This window comes from Leptinotarsa decemlineata, unplaced genomic scaffold (genome assembly GCF_025532065.1).
Source record: "Leptinotarsa decemlineata unplaced genomic scaffold, Ldec_3_MD MMD2_tig00000882_RagTag_RagTag, whole genome shotgun sequence".
NCBI lineage: Eukaryota > Metazoa > Arthropoda > Insecta > Coleoptera > Chrysomelidae > Leptinotarsa > Leptinotarsa decemlineata.
This window is the reverse complement of record NW_027412556.1, coordinates 16450268-16464740: the sequence shown is the minus strand read 5'-3', so window position 1 is coordinate 16464740 and position 14473 is coordinate 16450268. Positions and strand designations below refer to the sequence as shown.

The following is a 14473-nucleotide window of genomic DNA, read 5'->3' as shown; positions in this document are numbered from 1 at the left end:
GCCAGTTTGACCAATATATACCTTAGGGCACGTTCCACACTTTAATTTATATGTTAAGTCTTCCTATCGCAATTTGCTACCAATTTAGACGTTACTCGGTAGGAGCCAAGAGCTTCCAACGCCGCTTGACTGTCCGAGAATATTTTTATTGACTAGTGTATGAGGTTGGATTCCTTCAATCTCTCCTTCACATAATTCGGTAGATTGAATTTCCGCTTGAACTAGAGTCGCATAGGTTCCTAGGCAAGTAGATAACTCTGTCCTGGGTCTGAGACTGAAAACACCGGAACCGGAAGGTATTTTTGATCCATCTGTGAACCAACAACTATCTGCTTTCAATATTCCCTTCTCCCGGAGAATCCAGTCCTCTCTACTCGGGTATATTTGAAATAACAAAGTTATCTTCGTCCAAAATTATAAAACAGTGACAATGATCTTTGAACATTTTGTATGATATTGAGAAACGGGTTTTATCGAAATCAGTAGCAAAAAATTTCTTTAATGCTTGGTCAGAATTCGAAAGTGTGATTTCTGTACATTTCTATGTTATTTAGTTTCCAATTATAATAAATTGATGTAGCCGTTACTACGTGGTAGGATATCATCATGAAAAATAAGGAATAAAACTTTCTATGTTTTTTCACCACTTTTTGTAACTATCAGGACGTGTATAGTACGAAACCGCAGTAACAACATTAGTTACGAATATAGTTATAGTTAGGTACATGGTACCTTCTATGAAATCATATTTTTTTTCTGACCTATTCAAAAGTGTATCATTATACAGGGATTTCATTTGAAAAAACACAACTTTGATATGCCACACTTTTTTGAGCCACCCTGAACAAAACAATTTTCTTCTGCAACCTTAATCAATATACATATAATGAAATGAGGAAATTTCCGAAAAAATTATTAGTTTGGTTTACAGTCGTAATTCCATGGCTCTGACACGATATTACCATAGTTATTGACAAATATGTTCCAACTGTTGTGCTTTGTAAAATAATTTTCACGTGTACATTTTTTCCTAACGAAAAAATAAACCAAACCATTGTAGAGACAGTGAAATAGATATTTTTGTTGATATCGCGGATATGTATGACACAGAAAGAAGGACCTTTTGGATATTAATCAATCTCAGTATAATAAGTGTATTCTTTACCTTTTTTTGTTGTTCAGAGACCGTCCAAAATACTGCAACCACACAGATTTATGACGTTTTTCTCCTAAAATTTGATGACACCAATTTCAAAAATACTCTTTTGGTACATGTTTTTTTTATGTTCATCATATTCTTTTGAAGATGTTTTGGTTTGTTCATAAATTGTTTGCCCCCTGTAACTACGAGGTACCTCTGTTTTTTTTGTTGCAATGACTGCATATACCCTGTTCACTAATAATAAGAATTAATGAGTGCTCATTATGAATGCAGAACATAAACAGGGTACTCAAACAAATTTTTGTGATTTTCCCAAGATTTGCCACAACTGGTATAGGTGGGTTTATAATACTTTACAGGGTCCACCCCATTTTTGTATCGCAAACAAAAGATTTTAAGAGCGTTTGGATCGTTTTATTACCTGCAGTGGCGTGCCATTGGGAATTTAATCAAAGAAACTTGTTGTACATAATAACACTATGTTAATTTATTCATATACAATTGAAATGTTTGAACATTTCACTTTCAAATATTTACATTATAATATATATGTATTTTTATTCAAATTATGAATGGGCTGATCCGTTACTCGATGAAAAGTCAGACAAATTTTGAAAAATCTTGTTTATTTTTCCTAGTGAATAGGTTTCTCATTTCAGTTCATTAAAGTTCAACAATAATTTGAAACCGTCTTCCAATAATTTTGAAATCATCAGCAATTGATTAAGAAGAATCAATTGACGAATTAAAATGAAAATACAAAACTTTGTAGATTTCAATCTTCGAAATGTTTTTGCCACCAAAAAAAAATGCACCAAGCGAATCATTTCATTGGAGTCGCTCTTGCCAAATGGCTATATAGAATATGAAATTTTAACCTCTTCCTTCAACCTCTTATTCAGTCTGTTTTGCCGAATCACCATGTACACTGATATAGCATTCAACAACAAAATGCAAGATCTGTCGAAAACATCACCGCGTCGCTCACAAGAACTTGGCCTTTCGCAGACCACAACTTGGCGGATTTTGAGTCATGACCTGGACCTGCATCCGTATAAATTTCAACTGACCTAGGAACTGAAGGTGAACGACCATATACAACGACGTATGTTCTCCGAATGGGCTCTGTAGCAGAAAATCATCTTCAGCGGTGAGGCCCATTTCTGAATGAATGGGTACATGAACAAGCAAAATTGTCGAATTTGGGACGATACCGATCCATATGAAATCCAAGAGCGTCCAATGCATTCCAAAAAAAACCGTTTTGTGTAAATTTTTAACTGACAACATCATTGGTTCATTTTTCTTTGAGAACGACGTCGGCCACGCCATCATTGTCATAGGTGGATGATTACCAACTTCTTTTGGCCTGAATTGAATGATCTGGACACCAACGACATGTCGTTTCAATAGGATTCTGCTACATTGCTACATGCCACACAGCTCATATCAGATCGGATATTCTGCGCTAGCGATTTGAGAGCATGATCATATCCGTCGACGTGGAGGTGATGTGACCTCCACGTCGCAGGTGTATGCGAATAAGTGACAAAACACAGCGCTTCTCAAAGATAACATCGTTCAAATTCAGCCTGATTTATGCGCCAGAGTCATTGAAAATTGAACATTTCGTATGCGCTTCACCCAGCGTGGCGGACATTTGAACGTTGTTATATTCCACACATATGGCATCAATAGGTATTTCAAACGAATAAGAAAATATCGGTGATATGTCACACACATTTTGTTTTATTCAAATTTAAAGATAGGAAGCGCTTAATGACATCTGGTCCAGATAACATACCTTCTTTCTTCATCAGGGACTGTTCTGGTTGTCTCACTGTTGTTTTAACTAAGATCTTTAATTTATGTTTAAAAACGAAAACATTTCCTGAAAGGTGGAAAGAGGCTAAAGTTTGCCCGATATTCAAGAATGGCGATAAAGATAAAATCGAAAACTACAGAGGTATTTCATTGCTCTGTAACTTTGCAAAAGGTTTTGAAATCATTTTGTATAATCGTATATATTCCTGTATCCGAAATATGATATCTCAAAATCAGCATGGATTTGTCAATAATCGCTCAACAGTGTCAAATCTGATATTTATCACTCAATATATCGCAGAGGCGTTAGTTGACCATAGTCAAGTAGATGTCATCTATATAGATTTTGCAAAAGCATTCGACAGAGTGGATCACACCATTCTATTAAATAAATTGAGTGCAATTGGCTTTACTGAAAATGCAAGAGATTTTATAGAATCTTATTTATCAAACAGAAAGCAGTATGTTTCATATAACAGATTCAATTCCGACATTTACCTTGCATCATCTGGCGTTCCTCAAGGATCAAATTTGGGACCACTTCTATTTTTAATATTTGTGGATGATCTATGTAACAATTTAATATGTGAAAGGTTGTGCTTTGCTGATGATTTGAAGATTTTTTCTATTGTGAATGATACGAATGACTGCTTAAATCTGCAGAAACAACTGGATTATATTCAAAATTGGTACAATATTAACAAGTTATATCTTAACGTTAGAAAATGCAAAGTTCTGAGTTATACTAGAAAAATTACATCAATACACTATTCTTACAAGGTTGAGAATACTCAACTGGAACGATGTACGAAAATCAAGGATTTAGGTGTTATTTTTGACAAAGAGTTGAATTTCATAGAAAACACAACCTTAAAAGTCTCCCAAGCACTGAAGACATACGGTTTCATAATGAGAAATTGTAGAAATTTCACCAACATCACAGCATTGAAACTACTGTATTTTTCTAATGTACGATCAAAACTTGAATATGCTAGTATTGTCTGGTCCCCTTTTTACGAGTGTCATAAAGCAGCCATTGAGGGCGTTCAAAAAAGATTTTTGAAATTTCTCATCTTCAAAATAGATAGTACATATCCTGAAAGGGGAACAAACAATGAGGAATTATGCATGAGGGTCAATATTGACAGCTTAGAGTGCAGAAGAAATTGTGCATTTGTTATATTTTTGTATAAAATCTTGAATGGCCTTATTGACTCTCCCAGTCTGCTCAGCCTGATTAATATCAATGTTCCTTCATATTTTTCTCGAAATCATGCAACTTTCAAACTTCCAAGAATAAGAACAAATATGCAATTGAAATCTCCACTTTATATAATGTGTAGTGAATTCAATAAAATTAGCAATCGAATTGACATTCATTCGTGTTCCATCAAGGAACTCATTTCGGTGATGAAAAATTAAACAGCATTGTTATATCGATATTTCGTTAATTTTTGATATGTTATTTTAATTATTGTTTAATCTACTAAATATTATTATTAATTTACTCATACACACCATTTTATGTTTTGTTATTCTTTAATATTGTCCTGTAAATGGGAAACTGTTGGACAATAAAGGCTATTATTATTATTATTATTATTATTATTATTATTATTAATGAAAGACCCCATGTAACAGTTCTGGTAACTACACTAAAGTTTTTGTAATTTGAATTCCTTCGAATCCATTTCCAACCTCGTCAGTCATATGACGGTTATCAAAGTGATAAATAACAAGCCAACTCCTAAAATGAAGTTTCGTTTGTTTTCTTCGTTTTTTTATTCATTCTGTTCATTTCCGGCAACCATGAGATCCAATTTGGCGTTGACAGTCATTTTTTTCATTATTATTTGAAGTGACATTTCAAACCAACATAATAGAAAAGTAATTTGTATTTCCATGATCTTTATATACTATAATACAAAGTAACTCTCCCTCTTCTTGAAGATTTTGCAGTTGGTGCCCCATATGATGGTCCTCACGGCCGCGGAGCAGTTTACATCTATTATGGATCAAAAAACGGAATCAGAGAAAAACACGGCCAGGTTATCTTCGCTGAGGAAATTCAAAGTACTATAGGTAGCCTTACTACATTCGGATTTTCATTGACAGGAGGAATGGATTTAGATGGTAATGAGTATCCAGACATGGCTGTGGGAGCTTATCTTTCTGAAACCGCATTCTTTTTCAGGTAAATTTCAATGTAGAATTCAATTTCGATATTTATTAACAATTGTTTTCAATGTTAAAGCTTTTATTATGTTTTTCGAAGCGTACTTTGGATATTATTGATATTCTAATATTTTTTTTTTTCTGTAAGAAAGAGTTCAATAATTCTGTTGGTTATATTTGTTGATATTCCTTCAATCCATAGTATTGTTATTATTAGGCATTCAATCGCTGTGACCAGTATTATGTCTATGGCTTCCTAATAGATAATTATTACGCTCGACCACTTCAGTTGCACTTATTTCACTGGTCAACCGATTGGAATGGCCTGCTAGATCACCTAATATGAGACAATTTTTGAGGAAATACGTGAAAACTAAAGTGTGCACATAACCACAGTCTTTTCTAGAACTCCCGGATAAAAAAAGAGATGTTTAGATGAAATTATCTCATAAATATTTCATAAAGTAAAAAATTAATTAATAAACAGACTTCATTATTGTCAGGAAGTGAAAAGTTGAATATTTTGAACAATCATTGGAATAAACTGTGTTATAACTGTGTTAATAATGAATATTTTTTCATAATATTTTGGTCAATTTTTTTCAATAAAAAAATCGCTAATAAAAAATCCCGATTTTCGACTAAGAAAAAATATCGTAGTATGCCCTGAAACTTTAATAAACATTTCAAATTTTGTCCCAAGGTAGACCTTTTAGTACTTGACATTTCAAAAAAAAAATATTGAAATCGGTTTACAACTTCAAATTTTAGGGGGTTGTTTCCATTAAAAATGGGTCACACTGTATATACATCTCAGGGTAGAATTTTGAAAATATTTGCCCATTCAACAAATAAAATAAACATTACTATTCTATCCTTTGCTTTGGGAGATTATTTTTGGCACATTCACTATTTTGCAGAACTTAATGATTGTCACAATTTTAGTACAGTACCTATTTATTGTTAAGAATTACGACAATTCGAAAAAGTATTCTCTTCCATGATTTTTTTTATGTTTTCATGAATTATGTTTTAGATCAAGACCAGTAGTTTTGATAGATGGTTCCGTAAAATTTGAAACACCCAATAAACAAATAGACATCAAAAAGAAGAACTGCAAGCTACCAAATGGACTGGAAGGTACTTGTACCGATATTGAATTCTGTATAAGGTATAGTGGAAAAGGAATTCCCGACCAACTCTGTAGGTTGTTGTTTATGCTTTTGCTATACATGCTATAAATAAATTCATTTCAGATCTCACTGTACAATACATCCTAGATAACAAAAAACCCAGTGCACCAAGGATGGGGTTCCTGACCCGTGGTACCCATACATTCAATGACACGATGCTGTTATATAAAGATAATAGGGACAATTGCAAAACTGAGAGAGTTTATGTTAAAGTAAGATAATAGTTTTCTTATTGATTTTAAAAAGCTCATTCGTTCGTCTTCGAGATTATAACAATGTTTCACCAAGATCTCTTGTAATCTGTTTGGTAATTCAACTTGAAACACCAAGGCCTCATGTGATATGTTTGGTAACTTAACTTGAAACTGAAGTCTTCCTTCATGCCTCTAGCAGCGTTAAGTGCGACCCTGAGTTAGAATCTTCCCCGCACAGTCGATTTGTGCATCAGCTAAAATTCTATCCCTCCACCCCCGCTCACTTCGGAACGGTCATCAACCTGCAGCTTTTCACTTCAGCGAGATTGATGTCTTACCTCGTATCGTTGATAGACAGCCCTTGGTAGCTATACTAACTTTATATATATTCTGTACGCTCCGTTTGTTCACTTGATCTACTGTATGTGGTATTTGCATGGTGGTCCCTGTGTGTATGTGTGAGAGCGCCTTAAGGTTTTTCTGTAGTGCTTGTGTTTTGTCATTGAAAAAATATATACACAGGGAGCGTTGACGGTCATCCGAAAACAGACGTCCATGAACTTTGGGATCTGGAGTCTGTATGCTTCTGCACATTGTCCCCATTCAGTGAAGACTTACAGGATGATGGGGAGTGGGATTGTCTTGATTATCAGTAGTTTCACTTGGGAGTCCATGTTACTTATGCGTTCAATAATGGAAAATAGGTTGTGTTTAAAAGGTTTCGCCAGCCCCAGTATCTGTGTAATATGGGACCTGAATATTATTTTTCGTAGAGAGGGATCTCCAGGAATGTCGCTTCGTTCATCTGTTCAACTCTTGTCGAAGTTGATACTAATTTTCTAGAGATTGGCCTACTCGTCTGATCTGCTAGTTGTTATAAGTATCCTGCGACAAGCTACTAACTGGTGGATCTAAAAAAAAACGATTTGTCTTACCATTAATCCCATGTAACCAAAATTTGCCATTTTAGATACTAGTTGGACGTGCCAAACTCTATTAAACGCCTCTTTAGTATCCTTTGGTCAAGTTAAAATCTTTAGCACTCTTAGAACTTACAATATCGTTGAGTTCTTTTCTGGTCCTTGAATCTTTCCAAGATGACGCACTCCGTCACCCTACTCATCGCTGGGTCAAGCTTATCGGCCGATGATGGACGGAGAACGTAGGGCTTGTTGTGTTCGGCGATCATGATGACCATATTCCCTTTGAAGGGATACGGGAAGTATTGCAGTCCGAGTGTGACGTTGATGATGTTCTTCCCCTTCCTGGGATCTGGTCCTGGCCTGGGGCTTTCCGGGTAGCGAAACTTGTGATGTTGTCTCTGACTTCTTTCATGGATGTGGGGTTTAGTGGCTGAACATTGTACTTTACTGTCGTCTGATTCTGCGCACCGCCTGTGTGACCTGTTGCTTGATGTTTTCCAGTTGGTAAGTAAAGGAAACATCATTCTCCCCACATTGTATTTCGAAAGAGTCGAAAATTACTTCGTCTTGAACGCTATAGACGACACTCTGTCCTTTGTCCTTTCCTCAATACTATCCGCATTTTTTCATGCAGATTGGTCTTCGGTGTTGAGTTCCTCGAGGCTGCTTTTGTGAAGCGTTCTGGTTAGTTGGTAAGATATTTATAGGAGATGTGATGTATCTCGGTCTGATTAACGGAAAAACAGATTTTTTTTAAAACAGATTGAAGGCACACTGATTTCTGTTATGGGATGGTGTGTTTGCATGTGCTTTGGTTTTAGATGAGATGGTTTTCCAACTCATCTATCTATTTGTATGGGTTGGTTTTGCTGAATTGTATCGAATTCCTCCATTAGACGTATTCCTAACCAGTACATCAAGGAAATATAATTTATTGTTTCTTCCTATCTCTGTGGTGAACTTCTAATCTAATCACCAAATATCATTTTTGTTTGATTGATATGAACAATTTATGGTCTACCTGTTGAATAAGATTTGTGATAATTCGTAGTATGATACATTGCTTCAGAGAATCTCATGATTATTAGTTTCGAAGGTTTTGGAGTAATCTGAAACTTTCGAAACCACCACACATTTACCATGTGTATTCAGACACAGAACAAGTCCAATAACGACACCTGAATTAAACCTAGCAATCAGTTAAAATATTCAAGTTGCCTAAATAATTCAGTATTCATTTGTGCATATTTTTTTTCCAAAAACTTTGTAATTGATGGACTAATATTAATAGGTCATTAATAATGATGAACTTATTCAATAAATATGAAACTACAGAAATATGAAACATTCTTTTAATAATTTTGAAAAAAATTGAAAAATTCATTCGACATTATCTATTACTGTAGTCACTTTGGAACTATGATTTTTGCTTTGCTTTTCTAATCTCTCAAATATATTTTTACAACAGGAAAATATTGGTTTGAAAAATGTTTCTTCTTCATTTTCAGAGTGAAATCAAAGACAAGTTGACTCCTTTAGAAGCGGAAATAAGGTTTTTCATGTTGGACGACACATCTACAAATTATATACGAAACCCTCAGTCGCAACTGAAACCAGTATTGGATTTGAACAATCCCCCCTCGATGCACGATTCAATTGTCGTACAGAAAAATTGTGGAGCTGATAACATATGCGTGCCAAATCTTCACGTCAATGTCACATCGTAAGATACTTTTGAATCTATACGACCCCTGTATCACTAAAAACCGTTTTCGTTTTTAAGGAATGTGGAAAAATATCTCCTTGGTTCCAAGAGAAACTTAGAATTTGATGTTATTGTCTCCAATTTCGGCGAGGACGCATTCGAAACGACCTTTGAGTTGAAGTATCCAGAAGGAATATATTACAAGAAAATCGATACTAAGGCCAACGTACCTGGAATATTGTGTAGCAATGAAAATAGAACTATTATTTGCGATATTGGCAATCCTTTGCCAGCTGGACGGATTGTAAGTATCACTTTAATTTAAAAAAAAAATATCAATTCGTTGAATTTCTATTTTGCTTTTTCAAAATATTTCCTCTCGAAGCAGTTCTGAGATGCCCTTTCTGGTATATCCTGGGGCTTCCTCAGCAATTCGGGTTTTATCTCCCCAATCTCATCAGTATTGGGAACAGGAAAAGTCGCAGGGGGCCAAATGTGGTGAAAACGGAAGCTGAGGCATGATTACCGTGGTGTTTTTTGCCAAAACATTACTAACAAACAATGACGAGTGAGCAGGTGCATTATCGTGATGCATGTATTGTTTTTCCACAATACCGGACGTTTTCTTCGTATTGCTTTCGCAAGCGGAGCATAACTTCATAACTATGGAGTCGACGAAGGCCGTTTTTGCCTGATCCTGAAAATTATCGAAGTGCTTGCAAAAATGGTAGTCGGTTGGCAAGAGGTCTGGAGAGTATAGTGGGTGAAGCAGGACTTAGACGTATTAGGTCACAACAGAATTGAAAGGTCCGCTAGCGTTCAGTTTTCAGGTTCACAAATACATGAATCCCTTTTGTGGAATATCCAGATTGATGTCATTCGAAAAAAGCTAGCTTCAGTCATTGGGATTCTATACATTGTCATCCCCAAAGTATGCACCATATGGGAAACTTATTTATTGAGAGTTTTTCGACAAAAAGTTATTCCTGATAAAAGTTTGTGCATCTCCTAAAACTATAAATGTACCAACAAAATACAGCAAAACACACGTAATATACGAGGAGCCTTCAAATATTTGATTTTGAGACAGGAGTAAAGTACTTTTAGTAAAGTACTCTTATTTTGAAAAAACTCGGGAAATATCATTTAGAAAAGTTGTTCAGCATTAAAAAATACATTTAGATGAAGTCATTGCCATTTAAGTGAAGTTTTATTCTATACCCATTTTTTTAAATGGGGTAAAATTGCTTAAACGATGAATAGACAGCATCCTGTATACGACGGTTTATTTTAAAAGCCGGCAATATCACAAATTCCACAACTATGGTGTTAACCACGGTCAATTTTTTTGAAGAGTAAAATAAGTTTCAAAGTTTTTGGTGCAAAGTTATTTTTTGTTAACACCGAAAATTACTCAAAATTATACAGTATTATTGTAACAAGAACTCAATATTCAATAATATCAAATCACAAAACATCAATTTTAAATAGGTATTTTGAACCAAACTCATTGATTTTCTGGAGATTATTTTGGAGAATTATTTTGGACAAGAAAATCTCGAGAAAATCAATGAGTTTGTTCCGAAATACCTATTTCATTTTGATGTTTTGTGATTTGCATTTTCCAGAAAATCTGTATTTTACGAAGGAATAATTCCATATAATTAATTACCAAATGACGTTGAATAATTTTCCAATACAGAAAATACCATTGAAGGACTATTGATTTACATAATCATATTCGTTTGTTTTTTATAATAATTATGTCCATTCTGAAAAAGCTCCCTTCGAAGTTGTATATTAATATATATATATATATATATATATATATATATATATATATATATATATATATATATATATATATATATATATATATATATATATATATAAAACAATTTGTGGACACAAAGATTCATATCATGCACACTCGATAAAATCTCTATTTATATATATATATATATATATATATATATATATATATATATGAAAATTTCTTGTATAAATAATTCCCTGTAAAACCATTGTAGTTTTTTGGGAAGAAAAATCGTTTAATTTTAGGACGGTGATTTGTGAAACGTATGGACAGACGTTGTCGTAGAGCAGGATCGGACCTTTTCTGTCGACCAGTGCTGCTCTGTTACTAGTGTTGGCTGCTGCTGACGCAGTTTTCGGTATATTTCGTCGATTTTCTTGGAATGAGACTCAAAGCAGAGCCGGTTGCCGAAAATTATAGTGAAACACAACAACCGCTGACCACCATACAGTAATCATGTTTTTTTTTTGGTGAGTTTTTGCCTTTGGGAAGTGCTTGGGTGGCTCATCAGTGTCCTACCACACTCCTGTTATCGTAGAGGAGCCACATTCCATCACACGTGAAAGACTTCGAAATGTAATAATTTCAGTAGATCGATGTCGATCATATGATGGTATTTCGAATTTTTAAGGAACAACTCTTATATCCTTATCATCTGCAACGAGTACAGGCATTGTTACCGAGAGACTTTCCGAACCGTCTTGAATTTTGCAATTGGATGCTGGAAATGATTAGAAAAAATTATGACTTTCTGAATACGATAGAATTCACAGACGAATGTAGTTTTTCTCGGGACAAGATTAATAATTTTCATAATTACCACATATGGGCTGATGAAAACCCTCACGCTATTGTCGAAACTAACCATCTAGAACAGTTTTCTCGTAACGTGTGGCTCGATTGATTGATGAGGCATACGTTCAATTTTTAAGAGAAGTGCATCCAGTACAGCTGGAGGAAGTTCCTTTGGGTGTCAGAAAGGATTTGTTTTTCATGCATGATGGGTCTCACGCTTATTTTAGTCAAGTAGCACGCCAGCATTTAACTGAAACATATACAAATCAGTGGATAGGTCGAGGAGGACCACAGAACTGGCCCGCTCGATCCTCGGATCTCAATCCTCTCGATTTCTCTATTTGGGGCCATTTACAGCATTTGGTTTATCGTACTACTGTTCGCGATGTAGAGGACTTGAGAAACCGCATCATCGATGGGTGCAGGGTAATCAGAGAGACTCCAGGAATATTTGAGCGAATACGTGGCTCAATGCGCCGCGTCTAGACGCATGCGTAATGTCTGAAGGTAGACATATTGAACATTTACTATGATTTCTACATGTTGGGTGTTTTGTTAATTATAAATTAGTTTCGTTTATTACCCTTTAATCGTTTAATGCAGGTACAAACTACAAAATAACAATAAATCCAGTTCGCATTTATGACGATGTATCTCTGTAGTTGTTCGTAAAATAGTGTTTTGCTGCGAACTGGTTTATTTTGGACAAAAAACCCAGAAGACATTTTTTGTTTATAATGAAACAGGCTATCGCAAATACATTTTTAGGTGGTGAACAAATAATAGGACAGAAAGTTACATTGGAAATAAATTTTAGGGGTTGCTTTTTCCACCCTTTACAACCATGGGGTAAACCAAATAAATTACTGGCTAAGTGTCTTTTTGGTAGTACAAAACGTCAGGTTGATTTCAATATTGTAACTTTTTCAGTGCTTCTGAAAAAAATTGTTAAACAAATTTTATGTACCCCCTTTAAAGGGCTGTATCTTAACAAGGGATGCTCCAATGAAGTTTATTTATATGAAAAATCTTATCTTTTTTTCGATGAGGAATCACCTCCTCAAATGTTTTACACTTATTCAGTTACACCCTGTATATATAGGTATATATATATATAGCAAAAGAATTAGTGACTGGATGAACTTTAAATCGGTTCAATTTGTGATAACAAATGATAACATCGAATTGGCAACAGAATAGAAAAAAATTCATTTTGAAGTGCAGACAAATAAGTTTATTTCCCAACCATATTCCCAATGGAATTCACAACATCATCAACTTAATGAATCATCAAGAAGGAGGAACAGGACGTCAAATTAATAATTTTAAATCAAAGTTGAGAAAGATAATTCTTAATTTAGAAATTCAAATTACTATTTGTGATATATCCAAACTGAACAAAGAACAAGCAGATCTAGAAAGAAAATTATCAACAATGACTGCAGCCTCACAAATTGAACCGAATATATATATATATATATATATATATATATATATATATATATATATATATATATATATATATATATATATATACCTACTCACAACAAAAATGATGAAGCAGACAGTATTATCACAAAAATTATTATTTTCAGGCATCGTTCAAAGTTTTATTGCAGCCATACTACAAAGAGGGAATGCCGGATACCTACGAATTTGATGCCTATGTTAATAGTACAAATCCAGAAGAAAAAGATAGAAGAGATGATAATCATCAGCATATCTCTATTTCGATTTGGATAGATGCTTCGCTTGATCTAAGAGGGTAAGATTATTCAGAAAATATTCAAACAGGTTGCCTGACTTATTGACATTGACTATCAAACTAAAACCAAATGCAAGATTCCTGATCACTAGTCATATGTCTTTTCTCGCCTCTCTTTCTCCAAATAGCAGATGAAGATATTACAGTAATGGTTGAATTCATTTTCTTCATCAAGGGATATGTCATTAATAATGGGATACATTTCAGAACAAATTAATGTCAAACAACAAAAACCTTGATATATTTCAATAGTTTTGGAAAAATATATATCCCACAATCGAAAATACCGAACATACTTTGGCTGTGATCAGAACCCATCACTTTCAGGAAAAGGAAACGAAGTGTTGTTATACTCTACCAGTTCAATCCAAAGACCTCCAAACATATGTGATAGAATTAGATGTTCACTGAACAGTTCACAAAACAACCAACACGTATTTCATTATATATTAGCTTTCTCGAGCGTATTCACCATGAAATAGCTTCTTCAAGCATTTCATGTAACACTTCATTGTGGAATGTTCACAAAACCGCAACACGTGTCTCTCTTTACATTAGCTTCCTCTGGCGTGTTCACTATGCAATAGCTTCTCCAGGTGTTTCATATATTACTTCATTGTGAGATATTCACTTGACAGTTCACAAAACCGTAACACGTGTTTCACTATACAATAGCTTCCTCAGGTGTGTTGACTATACAATACCTTCCTCAGACCTACCATGTAACATTTCATTGTGAGACGTTCACTGGACAGTTCACAAAACCACAACACTTGTTTCTTACATATTAGCTTCTTCGGGCGTGTTCACTATGCAATAGGTTCTTCAGGCATTTCATGTAATACTTTATGGTGAAAGGTTCACCAAACCGCAACACGTGAAACTCTTCACATTAGCTTACTCGGGCATGTTCACTATGCA

General features: G+C 34.5%; 1 protein-coding gene across 2 annotated transcripts in view; it reads left to right on the top strand.

The window, feature by feature from the left end:
- if (integrin subunit alpha inflated) overlaps window positions 1-14473 on the top strand; it is a 288652-nt gene that overhangs the window by 255456 nt on the left and 18723 nt on the right. For both annotated transcript variants that reach the window (XM_074175145.1, XM_074175144.1), the window contains 6 exons: window positions 4937-5180; window positions 6198-6364; window positions 6418-6566; window positions 8980-9194; window positions 9255-9480; window positions 13383-13552. In XM_074175145.1, coding sequence (XP_074031246.1) covers window positions 4937-5180; window positions 6198-6364; window positions 6418-6566; window positions 8980-9194; window positions 9255-9480; window positions 13383-13552 — 1171 coding nt within the window. The remainder of the gene's footprint in view (window positions 1-4936; window positions 5181-6197; window positions 6365-6417; window positions 6567-8979; window positions 9195-9254; window positions 9481-13382; window positions 13553-14473) is intronic.